General features: G+C 39.6%; 1 protein-coding gene across 6 annotated transcripts in view; it reads left to right on the top strand.

Annotated features, from left to right (window-relative positions):
* The first annotated feature begins 5,818 nt into the window (after nucleotides 1–5,818).
* Nucleotides 5,819–23,226, top strand: part of CYLD (CYLD lysine 63 deubiquitinase) — a 61,940-nt gene continuing 44,532 nt past the window's right edge. Inside the window, exons 1-5 of one of the 6 annotated variants that reach the window (XM_004264892.4) lie at nucleotides 5,819–5,948; nucleotides 6,580–6,660; nucleotides 12,286–12,937; nucleotides 14,309–14,611; nucleotides 16,784–16,889. In XM_004264892.4, coding sequence (XP_004264940.1) covers nucleotides 12,434–12,937; nucleotides 14,309–14,611; nucleotides 16,784–16,889 — 913 coding nt within the window. In that variant the 5' untranslated portion in view covers nucleotides 5,819–5,948; nucleotides 6,580–6,660; nucleotides 12,286–12,433. Of the gene's footprint in view, nucleotides 6,041–6,579; nucleotides 6,661–12,285; nucleotides 12,938–14,308; nucleotides 14,612–16,783; nucleotides 16,890–23,226 lie in introns of all 6 variants that reach the window. The other 5 variants (XM_033418936.2, XM_033418932.2, XM_033418931.2 and 2 more) reach the window with 5 other exon arrangements.

Genomic DNA, 23,226 nt, shown 5'->3' with positions numbered 1-23,226 from the left:
AAGTTTGGAAGCAGGAGAGACTGCTGTTTTGGAGTTTCAAGTTTGAGGTATCTAAGTAGAAAGGTCAAATGGAGACGCCACGTTCTGGCGTGGGTCTGGAGCCCGTGGGAGAGGTCACCACCAGATATAACACCATGGGCATCCTCAGCATCAAAAGGGGAATGGGGTCTTTGGGCCTGGATGATATAACCCAGGGAGAGATTATGGAGAACAAAGAGCTCAAGAGGGCCCAGGTGGGACTACTCTGGTGGCGCAGTGGTTAAAAAGCCGCCTGCCAAAGCAGGGGACACAGGTTTGAACCCTGGTCCGGGAGGATCTCACGTGCTGTGGAGCAGCTAAGCCCGTGCGCCACAACTACCGAGCCTGCGCTGTAGAGCCCGTGAGCCACAACTACTGAACCTGCATGCCACAGCTACTGAAGCCCGCGCGCCTAGAGTCCGTATTCTGCAACAAAGAGAAGCCACCACACTGAGAAGCCTGTGCACTGCAACGAAGAGTAGCCCCTGCTTGCAACAACTAGAGAAAGCCCACGCGCAGCAATGAAGACGCAACACAGCCAAAAATAAATAAATAAATTTATTTTAAAAAAAATGTAAGAGGGCCCAGGTAAGGGTGGAGCTGAGATCTTGACATGTGATTACCGTCAGAGCTCAGAGTGGATGTTTCCTACCTCACGAAAGGCCAGTAGGTCCACCAAAGGCGTTCTAGGTATCTGCAGGTAACTTGCGAACTAGGACTCTTAAAATTCTCCAACAGGGAGGTTACCTGAAAGATGTGTGCTGGTGGCCAGTGGCTTATCCGGGAGCAGGCAGATTCCAGATCTGTAGCTCAGAATATTTAATTCTTCCACACAGAAAAAAAAGGTATCAGGGCAGAAGAATTTTTAAAGAGCTTGAGACTTTAATTAGATTCACCATCATCTTAGAAGAAAAAAAAATGTCAATCTGAGTGTTTTTTTTCCCAAAACCTAGAGTGCCAAACCCAGATGCTGAAATGAATACACCCCACGGAGATGTGGGAGGCGGAATCCCATTCCAAGCGGGCTGCGTTGAGACTACATGCAGCATCATTTCATTATTGCACCAACACCTTCACGCCTCCTTTCCCGCTGGCGAGATTGGTGCAGCACACAGCGCTCAGGGCACACTCCCTGGCAAGGCCTTACGGGAGGGGACACAGGGCCTCGGGCCCTGGGTGGCAGGTTCCGGTGGGCAGCAAGGTCATGAACAACATCGAGGACCGGCCTGGGCAGTTGCCCTTGGAGAACTACATAGGGGGAGACTGCAGCTGTGCAGACTGGCAATCCAAGCTCTTTGGATTCCCCAAGATTTCTTTTTTTGTTTTTCCTCTAAATGTAATCCCACCTATCATCACTTCCAGAAAAAGCCACAAATCCAATCCCCTAAGTGCTACCCCTGCCCCGTCAATCACCTGAAAATCCTTCCTCACAGGAAGGGCTGCATCTCTTCTTTATCTGGACCTTCTTTCTTGACATCTCCAGTTCCACATTCCCCTCCTCCCACCTGCTCTCTCCCACCCCCCAAGAAACAAGGGGCTCCTTTGGGGCCCACCCTTGCCTGACTACTGACTGGTCTCTCTGCTTTTGCCCTTGTGCCTCTGAGTGAGCCCATTAAAACATAAGTCAGATGAGCCAGGGCTCTGATTTAAACACCTCAGGACTTCCCATCCGGTGCCGGGTAAAAGGCGAGGTCTGCTGCTGGCCTGGACCACCCCTGTGTTTTCTCTGGCCTCACCCTTGTCACTCACACCCCCATTCTCTGAACTCCAGCCACACTGGCTTCTTGGCTCTTCCTTGGCAACGCCAAGCACACCACTGCTTCCAGACCCTCGCACTTGCCTGTCTCCTCCTACTGGGACACTCTTCCCTAGACGCGGCATGGCTGGCTTCCTAGTTTCCTTCGGGTCTTTGTTCGCATGCTACCACATCAAGGGAGCCGTTCCCTGAACAATCTACCTAAAACAGCAGTCCCCAACCACCTCTTCGCCCCTGCCCTGCTTAGTCCTCTCTTCTCAGCATGACCACCTGATGCACCCTTGTTTCTTCCTTCCTCTAGAATGTCAACTCCATGAGAACATGGGCTATGCTCACTGCAGCATCCTCAGAATCTAGAACAGTGCCTGGCACATAGTAGGTGCCCACATATTTGTTGAATGAAGGGAGAATCCACCTACTTAAAAGGGGCAGAAATAGAAGTTTCTGCCCCTGGGGTAGATTCTGATAATGAGTCACTTTTTTCCGACACTGTTAGTGATTCCTTCCTTAGGGAGGAAGGCTTCCTGGGATATGGGATCATTCCTAACGTATCTACTGCTCAAAATGAGATTCTAGATGTAGCACAAAGATCCCAATGGAGAGCACGAAACCCTTTTTCTCTCTGTGTGTGTTTTCTAAATCACACAGAAATCATTTGTCATTGATAAGAGCAAATAGCTCAAACAGGAGAACATGGATTTATAGTTCAGTTGGATTAGTTTAAAGATGATTAAAATAATCTCTTTTATCTGATTAAAAAGAGCTTTTAGGTGACCGGAGTACAAGCCCTCAGACAGAATGTTCAGTTGTGTTTAGCGTTTGCCTCGTTAAGAGAGAAGCACATCCCCGAGATGGAGGGCTCTCGACTCAGCCATTGACTGAAACGCCACACCGGTCTATCATGGAGAGAGCAGTGGTATGGTGTCCTTGTCTGTGGGGACGCCTGGCCCATTTAGCCTCGTGGTTTAGAGTTCATGAATGCACACGTTCCCAGGACTGGACCCACGGGAGGCTGGATGAAAAACTGGCAGTTGCCACTTACTGAGATGGGGGAGTGGAAGTGTGAAATATCAGGATACTCGGGTTGTGCAGCAGGATATAAAATTCACACTGAATTTGGCAAGGCTGGAAGTAGGGGTAGCCTGTGGCAGCGATTTGGGAAGCATGGGGCGGCATGTCATGAATAAACATGACCAGTGCTGCTGTGAAGGTTTTGCTGAGACCTGACTGGGTGTTACTCCAAGTCATAGGCCTCTACCAGGCAACCAGGAGGGTCCCAGCTCCTGGGGGAGAGAGCTCCATTCAGTTCACTGGCTTTTTGTTGGGGTCCTGCTATGTGCCATAAGAGAAGTATGCGAGGTAGTGCAGAATTACAGTTACTACCCTGCTTAACACCCTTCAGAGGGCTCCGACTGCTCTTGGGATATAGACCACCCCTTGGTCCTTGCTCAGCAGGCCCTAGACAGGCCCTTCTGCGCCTACACTTTCTGTGCTCTGCCCCTTCCAGTTCCTCCAATATGTCATGTAACATGTTCCCTTTGCCTGGGGTGCTCCCCTCACCCCGGCTGCCAGTCAACTTTCCTACCTCATCTTAAAGATGACTTCCTCAAATAGGCCTTCCCTGGGTACCAGCCACCTTTGATGTGTGCTCAGAGCAGTTCTCCTTCTGGGGCTCCCTCTAACCGCCCCAGTTAAGCGATGGTGTAATTATTCGTTTAAGGTCTGCCTTCCTTGCCAAAGGACGAGGGTGGCATCTCTCTCATACGCTGCCGTGTTTCCTGCTGCTCGCACAGTAACAGAAGCACCGGTCGTGTGAAGCCAGGGCCAGGCTGAGTGGAAGAGGCTGCGGGGTGGTGGGTAGACAGAGGGGATCAGTGGGGCCTGGAGCCATCAGCAAAGACCCCGGGAAGGGGGTGGACTCTGGCTGACCCTTAAACGAAGGAGGATTTGGAAGGCAGAGAGGATGGGCATTTCAGTTGGAGAATCCATTTAAACAGAGGTAGAAAGAGCCCTGGCTTGCAATTAGGAGAATCAGGGCCCCAGCTCATCTCCTGGGTGACTGTCGACAAGCTGTTTTCCCTCTCTGGACCTTAATCTCCCATCTGTAAAGTGAAAGGCTAGCTTACTAAGGACTGTAAGTAATAGCACCATGACACCGTTTCCCATTTCATCCCCTGGCAGGCATCTCTCTTCCCTGTGAGCCTGAATACAGCTTGAGGATTGTTTTCAACACAATGTTCTAGGCGGTCATTACCAATTGATAGGAGACGGTAATTGAGATAAGCCCTGTTTATCCCGTCTGGCTTGGAAGAATATCTGTTGGATGAATTTGGGCCCTGACACTGATTCAGGGAACCTGTGACAGGAGGGCTGACCACCGCTGTTAGGGAAGAAAGCCCTCCTGAAGCCTAGGGCTCAGCAGCACCAAAGGACACGAGGATGTTCTATGCCAGGGGTGGCAAATTCAAATGCCTTCAGGAACCAGCAGATAATGTAAATGAGAGAAGTGTTCCAGCAGGATAAAATAGGGAATGGTGAGGAGTGTGGCAAACTGGAGAAAGGGAGTGGGCTTGCCCTGTCTAAAAGGATTCAAAATCTTTCTCCCTCATCCCACTTCTTCCTCCTCACTGTATGGGTCAAGCAAAAACAGTCCTCAGGCTGAATTTTTCTTCCCAACAGCCAGACTGTGACTTCGGAGTCCTATTGACTTTTTTTGGAGAACCTAGATCTAGAAGGGAACAGTGTTGCCTAAGGCCACACTTAGAGTTAGGTCTGTTGAGTCTCATTTTATTGCTTTCTCCTGCATTGTGATCATGAAGATGGCTAAGGATGGACTAAAGAGGGACAAGAATGGATTGAGGTTTTCAAAAGATGTCCATTTCATTCTGGGCTCTTATGGCAAAGGAGATGGGTGGCCTGTTTACCAGTAATGTTAATAATCACTCCTGTGACTTATTTTATGGACTCACTCGTTTAAATTCTCCAGATTTTCAGAAATGTCACTTTCCACTGAGGAAAATTTTCCCTCTCATGGTTAAACACACACACACACACACACACACACACACACACACACACACACACACACACCCCACATCTTCCTTCCTCAGTATTAATCACCTTCTCCTATAATTGGTAGTTAAAATGTCAAAGGAGAAGGAATTAATTAACAGGAGTATCCGGTGCAGCAAGGCATGCTGCAAGGCTCTGGGACTGATTATAAAAAGCACTTCCTTAAATATTGTGAGCACTTTTGGGAATCAGAAATCTCCCTTCTAATTGAAAGATCCTTAACTACACCCCAAGTCCTGGCTGGTGGCCAGGGGTGCAGATCTGTGGGAGGCCTTGTGTGGAAATCCCTTCTCCATCACCCTAGGGAGACGTCCCTCCAAACTCGGATAGGTGGCAACGGAGGTTCAGAAACAGCAGGGGTCCCACACAGAATCTGAGGAAGAGGAAAAGACAACATTACTGAGCTCTTAATGTGTGTCAGGACTTTACATACGATTTTTCACAACAATCCTGTAACACAGGCGATCCGATTATCTCCATTTTACAGATGGGGAAATTGAGGCTCAGAGCAGTTGAGTTCCCCGTGTCACGCGGCTACTAATTGAAAGCGCAAAGGATTCAAACTTAGGTCTTATTCTAAAGCTTTGCTTTTTCGTGGAATCCTAAAATCCTATTCCTAGCTTGCGTCTGGGCTCCTCCCCACCCCAGCTCCGAACTCTCAGTCTGCAGGAGTTTTGACAGCTAAGCCAAAAGCCAAGACCCGGGTGGAGTCGGGAGAAGCACAGCGCCCCGCCCCGGCTCTGTTGTTAGCCAATGGGGCCGTGGCACCCGCAATATTTCGTCCAATCAGCCAGAGCCCCCCGCCCCCCATATCTCCAGTTCTCCTCCCCTCCCCTTCGCTTTCCCTTTGGCTCGACCGAGCTTGACGGAGCGGAAAGTCCCTTCAGTCCGCTCCGGGCCGGCAGCCATTGGAGGAAGGTCTGTCACAGGATGGCCCAATCAGAGCGTGCTTAGGAACGCAGCTCGGGCTGCGATTGGTTAGCGTCGGGATTGCCCCCGCCTACTCCTCTCCCTCCCTCTGTCCCTGGGCGGTTCGGAGGCGGGGCAGGTGGGGGCGGGCCCAGGTAGCAGGTTCGGCTGCACTGGGGCTAGCGCGTTGGAGGTAAATACTAGGGCGGCGGGTGTGGGGCGCCGGGGCCGACCCGGTAGGCGGGCTAGCGAGACTGGGGAAGGGGCGACGCCCCGCCGCCCGAGGTGAGTGAATGAGCTGGCGGCCGAGAGGGCGAGCGACTGGCGGCCCGGTCCCTCGGGCGCCCCTCCCCGGCCTCTGGGCGCCTCAAGCTACCGCGGCGGCCGTCGGGCCTCGGCGCCGGCCCGTTACTTGCCCCGGCCCTTAGCCGGCCGGGCCCGCGGGGTGCTGAGCCCGCTGACGTCAGCCTGGACTTACCCACTCCCCGGGGCTTCCCCACCGACACCCCAGCCCCTCCGGCCTTCTTGAGAGGGCTCCCAAGTAGTGGGAGCGTGGTCACCACCGCCAGGACCCCGGGAGAAGAGAGGACTTGGGGGTGGGAGCAGCGCAGGAAACCGTCTGCTCCTTGGGCCCCCCATTTACAGATGGGGAAACTGAGGCACGGGCCGCTGGCTGGCTCCCGACAGCCCGGGTTGGCATCGAGAGCCCCGGGCTGTAATACTGTCACATCGGTGCCTTGGGTTTTGGAGTGTTTGTGGCTCCTGTCCAGGAAGAGCAGTCGGGGTTCTGGCCTCGTTAATGGCGTGTTGTGTTTTTCTTTCAGTTTCTCCCTTTCCAGGGTGAGGATGGTTTTACACAACAACCCGGAGTTCTTTAGTTGAAAGGTGCGCTCTGTTGAAGCAAGGTATTCATTTTTTTCTTTCTTTTTTTTTCTTTCTTGTCATATTAACGATCTCTGGGGAAATCGTGAAGTCTTGACGGAAGATGGTGTTCCTGAGTTTGGTTTTCAGCCGGCTCAACTGCCCAGTTATTCATTTACTTGGCATCTTTTCTATTCCACCCTGTGGCATTTGCATGTTTTAGGATGGTTGTCACCTTCCAGCCACCAAGCTTTTCAGTCCCCGTCATGCCTGCCCCCTTCCTCTCCTCAGGTTCCCTGGAAAGTTGTATGCTTAGCTTAGCTTAGCTAAGGAGCATTCCCTGCTTGGCTTTTGATTTCGGGCTAATAGGGATCTTAATAAGATTGTTCCTTTTGCAGTCATTGGCTCCAGGAGAAATCCAGGCCTTGAGAGAGGGTGTTCATTCAAGCGTTGGTTTTCTGCGCACCCCCTCACGCCCCAAGTAGATTGAATGGTCTAAGAATTTAGCTTGCTAATTCCCTACTGAGTAGTGGGTGGATTTGAACTAGCACAATATTAGGTGAAAATGATTTGCCGGAAATTCTTGTTGAAGTTCATGTACTGTGAATGTTGATAACACCTAGAACATTCTCTAATGTTCTGCTACAAAATTTTACAGTACTCTTTTGAAGAAGCCTTCCTTTGGAGGGTAACTTTAGTGAAGAGCTGATAAGACCAGGGCACTTGTTATATAAAACAATAGACATGCAGCAGGAATGATTTCTTGTGATCTGGCATGCCTAAACTGTGATTTTGTTCAAGGAAGTCTTTAACACAGAAGAAAAGAGTAAATTATCCTATTCATCAAACTTTAGTATTTTGTTCCTGATTTTCACACTGTGATCTTAAATTTGTCAAGGTATTTTCATTGGTTGCGCAGAATTTATAGGCATCAGACATGGTGTGAGAATCTAGGAACCCAGTTTCAAATGAACCTCAAAACAACTTTTCGTAATTGTGAAATATTCCTTATTTGTTTCCTCTTATGTGTGTAACAATGAAGTGATATAAAGACTGACCATTCCTTCATTGAGCCAGAGAATTAGAATTAGCATTTATTTAGGGAATTAGGTAAAAACCTAATTACTCTCAACTCCTGAGTCTTTTCTCTTTTTCTTCTTTTAACCTAAAAGAAGCTTTTAATCACTTAAACGATTAGGATGAGGAAATGGAAGTTTGGCTTTCACTGTTATCACCTGAGTTAACCAAGTCATTCATTCATTTCTTATGTACTGATTGTCTAACATACTGTCAGGCTCTTGTTTGGGCAGTGGAAATATAAAGATGAAGGACTTAGAGAGTTCACAGTTTGGAAGTGCAGAGACCAGGTGTAACTCCAGTGAGACAGGAGTGTTTTAGGTTCTTCGGAGGACGTGAATATGCGGATGTGGGAGCCAGACTTTCTTCCAAACCTCATAAAACCCACTTGTTTAGGTACTGAATAAGTGTGTACTTGGGTCACAAATTAATCTATGAGGAAAACGGACTCTTTTCTGGTCTGGTCTCTTTTCTGGAATCTCTGCTGTTTGGGAATATACGACCTTGTTCTTTTAATGGGAAATATTCTTTCTTAAAACGGTAATTATTCTAGCCATCTAGAAGCATTTGGAAAAAGTCCTGTGTATCTTCTTTTCTTTGGGTATGCACACTGGCCTCCCTACCTGTTTGTCATTTATAATTATGGGCAATTTTTTAGTGTTGCAATGTTTATTCTGGTATACATAGACCCCTGTGGTTTTTAGAACAAGTCATGATATCTCAGGAGATGCAAAATGTTACTGAATTGCATCTGTTTTTGTTTTCTTCGGTGAAGTTCTTTGAACAATAACCTGATAACTTGAGAATCAAAATGACATTGTTTCTTCTAGATAAGTTAACCATTGTCACTTTCATGTAGCTAATGCTGTTCATCTGTACTATATATTATCTTTTAGAACTAATTTGGATTAGTTTAATATTTTCATATGAAACATATTTCTCACTCATCTTCTTTTCATTGCATTTGATAGGAAACTGATATTTGTGCCTTCCCACCCTCACTTGGTTTAATGACTTTATTGTAATACAATTAAATTCTCCTTTACTCAGAATCCAGACCATCAACAAGCTTAGATAACCAGATATATTTTCAAATCTATCTGACCCTGAATCTCATCTGAAGTGTTGTCAAAAGAAAGTCCTGTTCAGTATGGTTTTAGCGTTAAAAATATTATTGTATTCCAACTCTTTGATAATCTTCATTCGGTACTTATAGTATTTATCAGGATATTCATAATTACTCAGTTTTTCGGCCTGAAATAAGTATGATGGTATTTTAGATGAATCGTTTGTGATACATTTACACTCAAAGTGAAGTACAGTATATTGTTAGAGGCAATTTTTAAACAATTAGACCTGGAAGGTAATAAAAGAACACAAATGATGGCAGCCATCAACCTTAAATCTTCTGTATTTTTCAGTGTCTAACACTGTGCTGAGTCCATAAAAATACTAAACTAACAAACCTTGATTGATAAAGAACTCACTGACAATGTGATTTAAATCTTTCCCATGTGGTCTTGAGTCAGTTTTTACTGCTTGGGGTTCTTTAAGACTTAATTTTAGTGTTGTGCATATCCCAGTGAAAGAAGAATGTGGGCATCATATTCATTTCTACAGGGAAGAAAGTCTGTATTAGCATATTCTGCTGTAATGCCAGTAAGTTGAGATATTAATGTTCATTAAATTTGTCTTATATACCTCTAATAGAGCCATAAAGTTCCCTGTTCAACTTTCTCTATCAGTTGCAATGAGGAGAATCAATTTTTAATATGATAATTCCAAACCTATTCTTTCTTCATGTATTCTTTTTCAAAGAGGAAAAACCACATCCTTTTTACTTTTTGGATAATGCTTTTAAAATATTTTATAACTTTTGCTGTTCTAGTTGTCTAACATGACCCATCCTGTTAATGAGTTAAGCTCACTCTGACTTGTGCTAATGCAAGTCAGAAAAAAGTTACTACTACTTGTGTAGTTAACTTTAAAATACAGTTCTTATTAACTATTATTAAATTGCCCTCAACCTTTTTATAAACCAAAGGTAGTTATATTTTACTGTGGACTGTCTCTTAAATGATTTGCAAAAAACCAATCGTAATCAAATTCATTTAAAATAGGGTGTCCTAATGCCTTCCATACAGTGATTTAGTTTTGTCTTGGTAATATTCCATTAGCACTGGTGGTTTTTATTTTAAATCATGACATGGATTGTTAAGCTAGAGCATCAGCAGAGCAGAAGTTGTTGGCATATACTAATTATTAAGATTCAAGGAATTTCTTAATTTTAATATTTGAAGATATAATTTGTAGGAACTTAAAAGATTTCTTTTCAAAATAGAATTGCCATACTTTAAAAACAATTTTTGGCCAAAAATATTTAAATATATTCTAAAGAGAACAAAACAACTTCACTTTTTTAGGAGTTGCTTTTTGACCGTCTCATCCTTCCGGGAGCAACCGAAATAATGTGTATGCAATAAAGCCTATGCACTTTACTCCTAAAAGACCCGTTCAGAATTTATGCATTCCTCTTTTTGTTATTGTTTTGTTTGTTTTTTTTTAAAACACACAACTGTATTTCATCACCTGGCTTCCCAGAACTCATTAGAAGCAATAAGTTGGAAAGCAGCAAGGCTGTAAAATAAGTCAAATGCATGTTGCAGGAAACCACAGAAAATGGCTGATGGCAGGGGAAAACCATAGACTGTAAATCTACAGAAGGCAGACGAAGAACTCAGAAAGCATGACGTAAAGCCTCATTACAAAGTAACGAGCACGCTTGCATAGTGAGGGTCACACATAATAATTTATATTCATGTTGATAATTCAGTGATCAAGATAAAAATGAGGCTATTTCCTTGTTGAAAAGTGCTGACATTTAAAAAGAATTTTAGTCAGCAATAACGAATACTTCATTTGAGGACTTTTAAGGAATAGAGCCAAATTACGGTTTGGGTCGCCTTCCTAAGGGGTTTTGTTTATGTGGGGTTTCCACAGGTGTCTTATATAAGTAGCAAACATAAATTGATCCTATTCCTGCTGAAGAGACAGTGCCCTCAAGTGGAATTAAGACAAACACATTATAAAAAAAAGAAAAGAAAAAAAAAGAGAGAGAACCACTTTATGCTGCTTGCCCTCACTAAATATTGTGCATATATTTGTTGTGCATATATTTCGATAATGTTGGCTTGAGGAGGTGCCAAGCCCTTTACCCTGTCTTGGGTGATCTTCATGTCTCATTCTGGCTTGTAGAGGGACAGACTTTTAAAACTTTACCATTATAGAGAACCTCACTATCTACCAGTGCGTTCTAAAAGAAATGTTATTCCGTGTGTAGATTTGCCAGATTACACATTTAATCATTAAGTTAAATGGTTAAACTTAAAATTTGGCTCTTAAGTTTTAGGAGTATTTATTTTTTAATTCCAAGAATAAAATAGATAAATATGATAGTGCTATCATCTGCTGCTATTACCCAGAATAATGGAAATGGATATGGCTACCTCAGAGAAGGATGGAATAAATACCGTATTCAGAAACCAAATAGCCACATGCGTGTGACAGAGAATACCTAAGAACTATTGTTTTCAGTAAGATAATTAATTAACATAATGAATTAAAGTCTTTACTTGAATTGATGAAATTGTGTAGTTTTAAACCCATGATTCAAGTAGGGTTGCGAAGTCTATTTTAATTGCAAAAGATTAGTATTCTTGTAAAAATTTTTAATGAAAAATTGAAACTGAAAAAGAAATAATCTTTCATGTATTCCTTTCTAGTATACATAGTTAAACTTGTGGTATAAAAACATTTTATATTTGATGCTGTACTGCAGTTATATTTCTTCCCTATGTAGTCCAAGTTTTGATGGCTACAAAATTGATTTTTAAGATATATTTAATATTAAGCAGATTTATAATATCTGATATTTATGATTGAGAGAAATTAAATGATAGCTATGATTAATACTATTAACATTTGCCTAAGGACAAAATGTACAAGATTAAGGAAATGAAACTGAGTTAGATAAAATGTTCCATTATCAAACTGTGGTACACAGATAAATGAATTGTGGTTGAAGTTTCAGAATGTGATTTTATGGTATTTTTATTGATAAAAATGTTCAATATAATAATTGTGATGGGTAACTTTTTACCTAAACTACCTGTACAGATATATATATATAAATAGCCTTTTTGATTTGTGTGTGTTGCCCAAATATAGCAGCTTATCCATTTAAGTTAGGCAGGATCTATTAAAACTTCTACTTGTGAAAGTTTGAAAATGTCAGAATATGTATATAAGGTTATCTTTTACTAGAATTTGAATTCATAAATTTCAATGCCTTGGAAACAAACATTATTGTATTGTCTTTGGAGATAATTTACAATTGAATCTCCTTGATTAAATACGCGAGATTACAGTAGAAACAAGTAATATAGTATATCTTTTAACCTTTTAAGATATTTTTGGAAGTATGTCATTAGTGTGTGTTTTTACTAGTCCAATGAAGAATTTTAAAAGTCTTTGACCGTAATTTTAGCTCACGGTAGAGTGAAATGTAAAGTTTCTTTTTGCTTGTCCTCCAGGCGTTTTGATTTGCTGTCTTTTTACAGCATGGACACCAGATTGCTAAAAACATGCTTTGGGACTGCCAGTGAATTTACCTTTTGCGGTTTTACTACACACTTAGTAGTTCCTTTTTTTTTGAGTTAATGTTTTGGAGTTAATATCACAATGAGTTCGGGCTTATGGAGCCAAGAAAAAGTTACTTCACCTTACTGGGAAGAGCGGATTTTTTATTTGCTTCTTCAAGAATGCAGTGTTACAGACAAACAAACACAAAAACTCCTTAAAGTACCAAAGGGGAGTATAGGACAGTATATCCAAGACCGTTCTGTGGGGCATTCAAGGATTCCTTCTACAAAAGGCAAGAAAAATCAGATTGGATTAAAAATTTTAGAGCAACCACATGCAGTTCTGTTTGTTGATGAAAAGGATGTTGTAGAAATAAATGAAAAATTCACAGAGTTACTTTTGGCAATTACCAATTGTGAAGAGAGGTTCAGCCTGTTTAAAAACAGAAACAGACTAAGTAAAGGCCTCCAAATAGATGTGGGCTGCCCTGTGAAAGTCCAGCTGAGATCTGGGGAAGAAAAATTTCCTGGAGTTGTACGCTTCAGAGGACCTTTATTAGCAGAGAGGACAGTATCGGGAATATTCTTTGGAGTAGAATTACTGGTAAGTTTGATAAGCCATTTTAGTGGGCTGTGTGTATTTGTGTCTGTGTCTGTGTGTGCACACGTGTTTTTTCCCCTTTTAAATACAAAATAAGTTTTCCCAGAAATCTTCTGTAATTTTTAATATTCATAATCCTTAGGATTTACTTTCTAATGGTAAATTGAGATGATGCAAAGATGCTGCATTGAAAACTTTTAAAAACTACCTACTATAGTAGGAAATGCAAGTAGATGATGTAATTATTGAAGACTTTCATATCTTAGAAATTTTAACATTGAATGTTAAAAATGAATTCTATCAATTGTAAATGAATTCATTACTTAAAATTGTTAATTATCCTGTGATATTATCACCTGTAGGTTTCTCACTTTTTCTTAAAGTGTACTATTAAGTTGTGAATTTTGGTTATATAAGTTAACAGCAGTTTCAACTTGCTTATAGTTGTCCCTGATAATGTACGTGAAAATCATCTTGGAATTTGTTTCTACTGAAAAGAGAACCAAGAACTCTGTGATAATGTTTCCAAAATTAATATTAATTCTCAAGAACTTAAATGTCAGTTATATTTTGACATTCTTGCAAGTAGAATTTCATGCCTTGTTTGCTTTTGTTTTTGTTTTTGCGGTACGCGGGCCTCTCACTGCCGCGGCCTCTCCCGCCGCGGAGCACAGGCTCCGGACGCGCAGGCTCGGCGGCCATGGCTCACAGGCCCAGCCGCTCCGCGGCATGCGGGATCCTCCCGGACCGGGGCACGAACCCATGTCCCCTGCATCGGCAGGCGGACTCTCAACCACTGCGCCACCAGGAAAGCCCTTGTTTGCTTTTTGGTTTAATTTTTTAAAGCAGCAATTGTAAAACAATTGGAGATTTGCATCCTAACTATGCCATTTGCTAGCTGGGTTACTAGGTTATTTAAGCAAGCCACTTCTCTAAATCTGCTTCCTCATCTGTAAAATAGTAATATTATACACAACTTGCAGTGTTTTTGTGATATATTGATTCAGGATTTAGCACAGTGGCTGGCACACAGTAAGCGCTCAATAAATGGAGCTAGCATTACTGTCATATTAAAGTAAAGTTTTCTTTTTATGACAAAATTTTTGTTAAAATCACAATGTAGAATCTAGCCCACGCTCTCTCACAGTAATGATTTGAAATTATCAAGTAATTTTATTTCAGCATCGGATACAGTTTCTTCCTTATTTTTTAAACACCCTAAATTCAATATCAGCTTCTAATAATTATATTTCTTATATGTGTCATTTAGAATTTGTTCAGTGATTTCTCTGAAGTCCCCAGAGTGGATCTTTTTCCTTAGGGATCATCTTTCTCTATCAGTCAATCATTTTTTTCCTCTCATTTAAAAACTAGGAAGAAGGTCGTGGCCAAGGTTTCACTGATGGGATATATCAAGGGAAACAGCTTTTTCAGTGTGATGAAGATTGTGGAGTATTTGTTGCATTGGACAAGCTAGAACTCATAGAAGATGATGACACTGGATTGGAAAGTGATTATGCAGGTCCAGTGGACACAATGCAAGTTGAACTTCCCCCTCTGGAAATAAACTCCAGAGTTTCTTTGAAGCTTGGAGAAACTATAGAATCTGGAACAGTTATATTCTGTGATGTTTTGCCAGGCAAAGAAAGCTTAGGATATTTTGTAGGTGTGGACATGGTAAGAAACTTTTGAATTATGTTATCTTTATGAATATATCTATTAGCTTTACGACCAATTTAGGTACAAATTTAACACTTAGAATATCTAAAATGGACTAATTTGTAGTAATTTAAAGAACACTTTATAATTTGTCTTTGGTAGAGGAACATTGATAGGGGACAGGAGTCTAGCTGTAGATTTACACTTACTCGTTTTTCCAGTTTGAATAAACTGGAATAATGTTTTCAGTCTTTAAATTTGCTCTATAATAGCTGACCAATAAACAGAAAAAAACCCCACTGAAATATATTGCATGATGTCTTATTTTTCTTTATTTTGAAAAGGTTTTTTTTTTCTGTAATCTGTTTCTCTTTTTGTAATATTTTGCTGAATTTAATTGGCTGATCTGATTTTAATGAGTAGTGTGTAAAAGTCATTCCTGGAAAATATCAATACCTGAATAGAGGAAAGGCACATTGCTTTAGAGGAAAAGACAATTAGAGTGTCTTCTTAGGATGTAATTCACTCAAAAGAGGTTTTTTTTTTTACTGTGATAAAATATATGTGACATAAAATTTACCAATTTAACCACCTTAAAGTGACACTGAGTACATTCACATTTTTGTGCACCCATCACCCCTATTCATCTCCAGCCCAAACTGAAACTCTGTACCTATTAAACAATAACTCCCTGTTACTCACTCCTTTCAGCCAGTGTTCTACTGGTAACCAGAATTCTTTCTGTCTCTGTGAATTTGCTTATTCTAGGTGCTTCATTAAGTGGAATCATACAATATTTGTCCTTTTGTTTGTGTCACTTATTTTTAATGTTACCTTACAATCATATTTGTTAATTATGGTTACATCCCAATATGGCAAATTGGACGATACCTGTGAGATTAAGAGAAGGAGAAGAAAAAGTCTTGAGAACATTTTTCTCATAGATTGAAAATACGGACAGGAATTTGTTAGATATAATGAAAGAAATTCGTACGGAATTATTAAGTACTAGAAAGAGTTGGGAGAGGATGTGAGTAATAGACTTGTACTCACGGTGTTTTTCGTGATTATTTTTATCAATTCAGGTACACTTTTTAGTAGGATATGAATGTTCTAGCGTAAGTTTCTCTTACGCTGTGCTTGGAAATTCTGGGAAATTCTATTTGATATCCATTAGTTAGACAAACGTTACTATGTTGTTTAGGCAAACACTTACTGAACATTTACCATGTGAGAAGTTAGAGCCAGTGTAAAACATGTGGGTCCCTCGGGATAGCTAGAAATAAAGCACATCTTTAAACCATTATTCTTTAAATATTCAGAACTTGTTTAGAGAAGAGGTTGTGGGCTGAGTGGAGGGAAGGTTGGAGAAAGAGGGCCACTGGTCATTGGGGTTAGTTTCCTCTTGCTTTAGGTCATTTGGGCCTTAAACTTGGCAAAAGCCATTTAGGCCTGTCGCTCCTTAGATGGCAGTCTAGGGAGCATCTTGTTTACTTGGGGCAGGCTGCCTAGTGATTGCACCGCCAGCTTCTCCCCCTGCCTCTGTCTGTCTTCCAGTTGGCTTGTGCAAGCATTCATTCCAAACCCCTCTAGTGCACTCCTTGAAAGGAAAGTTCTGGCAAATGCAATAGTGTTCATCTCCTATTTCTGATGACATTTCGCATGCTGTCCATATTGGTGCTCAGGGCAGTTGTCTGACTGGGCCATCTCTTAATCTAGCTCTATGAACAGCACTTGTACAGTGCTGTTCATGGAGTACATTTTTATAATTAATATAAAAATCTCCATTTTGGAGGGAATTCTTGCATACCCATAAAATGACAAAAGAACAGTTAAAAAAAATAGACTTTCTGTCTACAGAAAGGCACACAGGAATTCAAATGGAATATTTAAGTGCTCAGGGAATGTGAAGTGACTAGAGCAAGCTAGGGTTAATTAGGGGCAGATTTCTGGCTGAAACAGTGTATGATTAATACATCTACCTATGTAGATGGATTGTTGTTATATAGATAACTATTGTCCAGTGTAATATGACAAATGCTTTTGATCCCTTGCTCATCCATGGGTTTACTATGGCTTGATTGTTCTTGATCTCATTTGTTGGAGGATCTTTTTATGGAAAATACAGACTTTCATATTTATGTTTTGTTGAGGAGGTTTTTAAAATTTATTCTATTATTTAATTTCTAGGATAATCCTATTGGCAACTGGGATGGAAGATTTGATGGAGTACAGCTTTGTAGTTTTGCAAGTGTTGAAAGTACAATTCTCTTGCATATCAATGATATCATCCCAGGTATGTTTTCTTTGTGTTTTAAATATTATGAAGGCAGAGCTTCTAAGGCATATTTAGTTATGAGGATGTAAATATAAGCTTCAAGATGCATTTTTGGAACTTGACTTTTATATTATGGAATTGTTATTACATAGAATATCCTTCCTTACCCCCAAATAAAAACAATATTTAAAGATTTGCATTTCTAAAAGTGTGTGAGTGTGGGGTAGCATTTATCCATTATTGTTCACTTTTTCATTACGTTTCCCTTCTCAGTGGGTGAAAAAAAAACCCTTTCTGATAATTGCAAGGGTCAGAAAATGTAATAAACTGCTACCTGTTTGAGTGAGAGCCTGGTTTAAACTAGAAGCCTTTAAGCAGAAGTTGGTCATTTAATATAATCTAATATACTGTGGAGAGGATTCTTGCTGGATGCCCTACGATATCCCTTCCAGTTTTGAGAATGGCATAATTGATCAGGCTTCATGACTCTGTAGTCAGAAACAGATCACTCAACTTTTACATCTTAAAAATAATCTTAAGCAACCTTTTATTTTACCTTAAACAAGTAGCACCTAATGGCTGCTGTCAACTAATTGATAAATTCCTATCGATAGCAGCATCAACATCACCTTCTCCCTGCTCCTAGTAGAATTCCAATTATCAGCTAGTCTGTTGGTAGTCATGGAACTAACAGAGGCAATCAGAGGTGGTGATTCTTATTGAGCATTGAAAGTCTGCATTCAGTAGCCACAAATTATGAATCTCTTAATTAGATTGGACATTAATTCTTAATTAGTTTCTACATTCTTGACAAACTTATAAGGTAGGTCTTAATTATCCCCATTTTGCTGGTAAAGAACTGAGGATTAGATAGAGATAAGACTGACTAGGATCAAGTAACATCCTAGTTGATTCTGTTAGAGCCCAAATTCAAATCCAGACTTGTCTGATTATAAAGCTCTGACCTTTTCAGTACCTCCTCACCCCGAATCCTGTGTGTGTACTTAGGATATGAAGCCCTGCATAGAAGAACATGATTCTCAGCCTCACATGTATACTTGGGAATATTGTTTCCATGGAGATGTATTTTGTCTTTAATTCTTTAAAAGCTGAATTTTACTACAGCAAGGATCACAACTGAACAAAATGTTTTTTTTGCTTCCAGTGTTATTTCATTATTGTTGATTTTGACACATAACACTTTTGAGTTCCCCAAAACTCAAAAGGTCATTTCAGGTCCTCAGTTTCTTTTTTTGTAAAAATGAAGGGGCTAATACTAGGTGATCCTTGAGATTCCTTCTAACCTGCCCTCTTTGTCCTTCCTGTTTCCCTGTTGGCTTGGCAAGTAATAAATGCTTGTTTTGCTGAGTTAGGAAATGCTTTTTATGTTAGCTTTTAGCCTTACAGCAAGAGTACATTAATTTAGTTGGAGGTATGGGATTCAAATGATAGCTTTATGTTGATTTTGCTTTGTAAACTCTGACATACTTGGTTTTCCTTGACTTCTTTAAAATGTTTTTAATTTCTTACACATTGGATTGTTAGCTGTTTCTTTGCTTCTCTTTGGAAACAAATGGTTTACATTCAGTGGAAAGTATACACGTGCTTTATATTTTACCTAGTAATATTTAATTTACCTTTTCATGACTGCTTATGGAAAAACACAATTTGTGATCTTATAAATCAAAATACTTTTTAATGTTACAATAAATGCTTATTGTTTAAAAAGCAGTTTTGTAAAAGGTTGTTCCTTCATCAAATATTATTAAAGCCTTACTTAGGCTTCTTTTAGGTGTTGAGGATATAGTAGGAAGCAAAACAGGTAAAAGGTCTTCCCACATGGAGGTTTTATGCTAGTGAGTGAAGACAGACAATAAATAAGACATATGGTCAATTAGATGGTGATTGCATGGAGAATGACAAGGCAAGGTGGAAGGGGAGTGCTGGGTTGTGAGGGTGGGATTTTTCTACTTTATATAGGGTAGTCCTAGTGAGCCTCTCTAATGTGACATTTGAGCTCTTGACATGAAGGAGATTTGAGGGCTTGGCCAGCTTGAGGAATAGCAAGGGGTTCATTGTGGCTTGAATGAGGGAGAGTGATAGGAGAGGTAGTGGAGCTGGACCAGGCAGGGCCAAGTGGGCTGGTGTATGGATTCTTGGCTTTACTCTGAGGGAGATGGGGAGCTCAGGTGGGTTTTGAGTGAAGGACAGCTTAACCCTAACTTACATTTTAAAATGATCGCTTTGGCTGCGTGTTAGAAGGCAAAAACGGCAATCAGGAGGAGGACTGTTGCAATTATCCATATGAGAGATAGAGGATGGTGGCTTGGATTGAGGTGGTATATTGAGGTGGTATATAATATATTGTTTAGCCTGTTTTTAAACTTAGTATAAACAGAGTCACAGTGATTGTATTCTTTAATGCTTGCATCATTTACTTAAAGTGTATTTTGAGAGTCTTTCCTGTAGATGATGGTATTAGTAGTCTGTTCACCCTCACTGCTTCATAGTATATTTCATTGTGTGAATACTTCATGATTTAATAACCCATTCTAATGTGAATGGATGTTTGGGTTTTGCGTATTTCCGTATCCTCTTCACCACTTCACCACCATTTTTGCCAATCTGATGCCTTTGGGAAATGGTATCTCAAGGTGGTTTTAATTTGTAGTTTCCTGATTACAAGTAGGGTTGAATAACTTTTCATATGTTTATGGAACATTTGTGTCTTCTGTTAAATACCTGTTTGTGTCTTTGCTCAGTCTTCTGTTGATTTGTTTGTCTATTTATTGATTTATGAGTTCTCTATTTTAAACTTTTAATAAAATATTTTTTCAACATTTTATTATGAAATTTCAAACATATGGAAAAGTTGAAAGAATTTTATACTGAACATCCCTATTCCTATGACCTAGAGTCTACACTTAATATTTTTGTACTTGCTTTATCATCTATTTATCCATCCCTCTATCCATGCACTGATCCACCATTTTTTTAATGCATTTCAAAATAAGTTACAGACATCAGTACACTTCCTCCTAAATACTTCAGCGCGCATATAATTAGCTAGAGATAAATATTTAGGGTTTTTTTTCCTTTTGAGATAAAAGACATACATGTAATGAAATATACATTGTATCATTTGAGTTTTGACCAATACAAATACCCTTGAGTTTAGTAACTATCAAGTTACTAAAATAATTTTTAATAAGAAATGCATTCACATAGCTCAAGTCAAAATAATGAAACAGTATAGGAGGGTATCTTGTTTCCATTCTTATCCCCTCTGCTCCAGTTGCACCCTCACTCCTCTCCTTGCCTCCCATTAGTAACTATTTTTTTTAGTTTCTTGTATATCTTTCCAGAGTTTCTTTACACACTATAAATACATAGTCTTTCTTCCCTTTTAAACAATGCTGCATAGCCTTGTACATATATATTTTCCACATGTGCTTAACTTATCTATAGGATAAATTCCCAGAAGTGGGATTGTTTGGTGAAAAGCTGTATACATTTGTATTGTTCTAGATACTGCTAAACTGCTTTCAGTAGTGGATATAACAATTTATATTCCTACCAGCAGAGTGTGAGGGTGATTTATTTTTATTTTTTTATTTTGTTTTTTATTTTTTTATTGAAGTATAGTTGATTTACAGTGTTGTGTTTCTGGTGTACAGCAAGGTGATTCAGTTTTACATATATATATATATATATATATATTATATATATATATATACGTGTGTGTGTGTTTGTGTGTGTGTACACACACTCAAATTCTTTTCCATTATGGTTTAATACAAGGTACTGAATATAGTTCCCTGTGCTATATAGTAGGACCTTGTTGTTTATCTATTTTATATAGTAGTTTGTTTCTGCTAATCCCAAACTCCTAATTTACCCCTTCCCCACCCCCTTTCCCCTTTGGTAACCATAAGTTTGTTTTCTGTGTCTTGTGAGTCTGTTTCTGTTTTGCAAATAAATTCATTTGTATAATATTTTAGATTCTACAAATAAGTGATATCATATGATATTTGTCTTTGTCTGAGACCTAGAGATTATCATACTAAGTGACTTACTTCACTTAGTATGATAATCTCTAGGTCCATCTGTGTTGCTGCAAATGGCATTATTTCATTCTTTTTTTATGGCTGAGTAATATTCCATTGTATACATATACTGCATCTTCTTTATCCTTTCATCTGTCGATGGACATTTAGGTTGCTTCCATGTCTTGGCTATTGTAAATAGTGCTGCTGTGAATATTGGAGTGCATGTATCTTTTTGAATTAGAGTTTTCTTCAGATATATGCTTAGGAGTGGGATTGCTGGATCATATGGTAGCGCTATTTTTAGTTTTTTTTTTTAAATATTTATTTGGTTGCACCAGGTCTTAGTTGTGGGAGGCAGCATGTGGGCTCCTTAGTTGTGGCATGTGAACTCTTAGTTGCGGCATGCATGTGGAATCTAGTTCCCTGACCAGGGATCGAACCTGGGCCCCCTGCATTGGGAGCGTGGAGACTTATCCACTGCAGTGCCAGGGAAGTCCCTCTATTTTTAGTTTTTTAAGGAACCTCCACACTGTTTTCCATAGTGGCTGTGACAGTTTACATCCTCACCAACAGCATAGGAGGGTTTCATAAGGGGGATTTTTTTATAGCCTTGTCATAGATTTTTTTTCCAATCTGATAGGTGAAGGATATATTTCAGTATAGTTTTAATTTGCATGTCTGTGATGAATGTGGTTGAGCATCCTTTTGTATGATTAAGAGAAATTTGTATTTCTCTTTCTGTGGACTGTTTATACGTATTTATTGTCTATTTTAAAAAGTTGGATTATCGTTTTTTTCTTACCAATTTCTTCTTTATGTGTTAGGGTTGTAAACTTTTTTGTGATATGAGATGCAAATGTTCCTGTTTCATTTGTCCCTAACCCTCATTTGTCATTAGTGTTTTTAATTGTTTGCTTATCTGATTGTCCTCATTTTTAAACATTGTGATAAAATATATGTAATAAGATTTACCATTTTAACCATTTTTAAGTGTACAGTCAGTGGCATTAAGTATATTTACAATGATGTGCAACCATCACTGCCGTTTCCAGACCTTTTTCATAATCTCAAACAGAAACTCTATACCTATTTAGAAATAGCTCCCCATTTCTCTCTTCCCTCAGCCCCTGGTAACTTCTGTTCTCTACTTTCTGTCTTTATAAGTTTGCCTATTCTAGATACCTCATGTAAGTGGAATCCATACAATATTTGTCCTTTGTATATAGCTTATTTCACTTAGTTTAATGTCTTTTGACTTTGCTTTAGGTGATTTTTGTCATGCAGGATTTAAAATTTTTACATAGCTGAATTTATCAAATTTGTTAGAGGCTTCTGGATTTTGTCATTCCAAGGTTATAAAGGAATTTCTCCATGTTTTCTTCTAGTACTCTTGTGGTTTTATTTTTTACATTTATTTCTTTGATCCATTTTTATTTTATATGGTGTATGATGTGAAATATGGATCTAATTTAGGTTCCAGCCCCCTGCCCAGATAGTTACCCACTTGTCCCAACACCATTTATTAAAAAGTCCATCTTTTTCTTCCTCCTTTGAGATGCCACTTTCATCATACTGAACTCCCACATATACTTCAGTTATTTCTGGACTTTCTATTCTGTCTGTTCATGCTTCAGCACCACATTGTTTTTAATGATTCTTTATAATATGTTTTAATAAGAGCCCTAGTCCTGTCTCATTGCTCTTCTGAGTTTTCCTGTTATTCTATATTGTCTTCTACAAGTTTAATAGTTTTGCTTTTCACATTTAAGTGTATAATACACCTAGATTTTATTTTGTGTAGGATATGAGGTACATATACCCAATTTTCTCTACCATGCTTGCTGGGTATAAATCAAGTTTTAACATATGTATATATGGATCTCTTTCTGTGCTCTACTCTTTTTCTACATTAAGACCTCTAGGCCTTTATCATCATAGCTTTAGCAGAAGTCTTACAGCTGTAAGAGTACATTTCCCTTCTTGTTCTTTCTCTTTTTTTTAATAACTAAAAAGGTTTATTAAAATTAATAACCAAGTGTTTTAATTGACATCAGAAGAGCAAAACAATAAACCCTGAGCTTGTTCTTTTTCTTAATGAGTGTCTTGGCTGTGATTGGCCTTTGACTCTTCACTGTAAATTTAACAGTCAGCTTCTCAGATACTATGAGAGTTCCGTTGGGATTTTGATTGGAATTGCAGTTAAGCTGTGGAATAATTTGAGGAAAATTGACATTTCTATTATATTGAAACTTCTAATACATGAACAATGTATAGCCTTTCATTTGTTTAATCTCTTTTTAGTAAAA

The sequence above is a fragment of the Orcinus orca genome, chromosome 20 (assembly GCF_937001465.1).
Source record: "Orcinus orca chromosome 20, mOrcOrc1.1, whole genome shotgun sequence".
NCBI classification, from domain to species: Eukaryota; Metazoa; Chordata; class Mammalia; order Artiodactyla; family Delphinidae; genus Orcinus; species Orcinus orca.
This window is presented reverse-complemented; position numbering and strand designations above follow the sequence as displayed.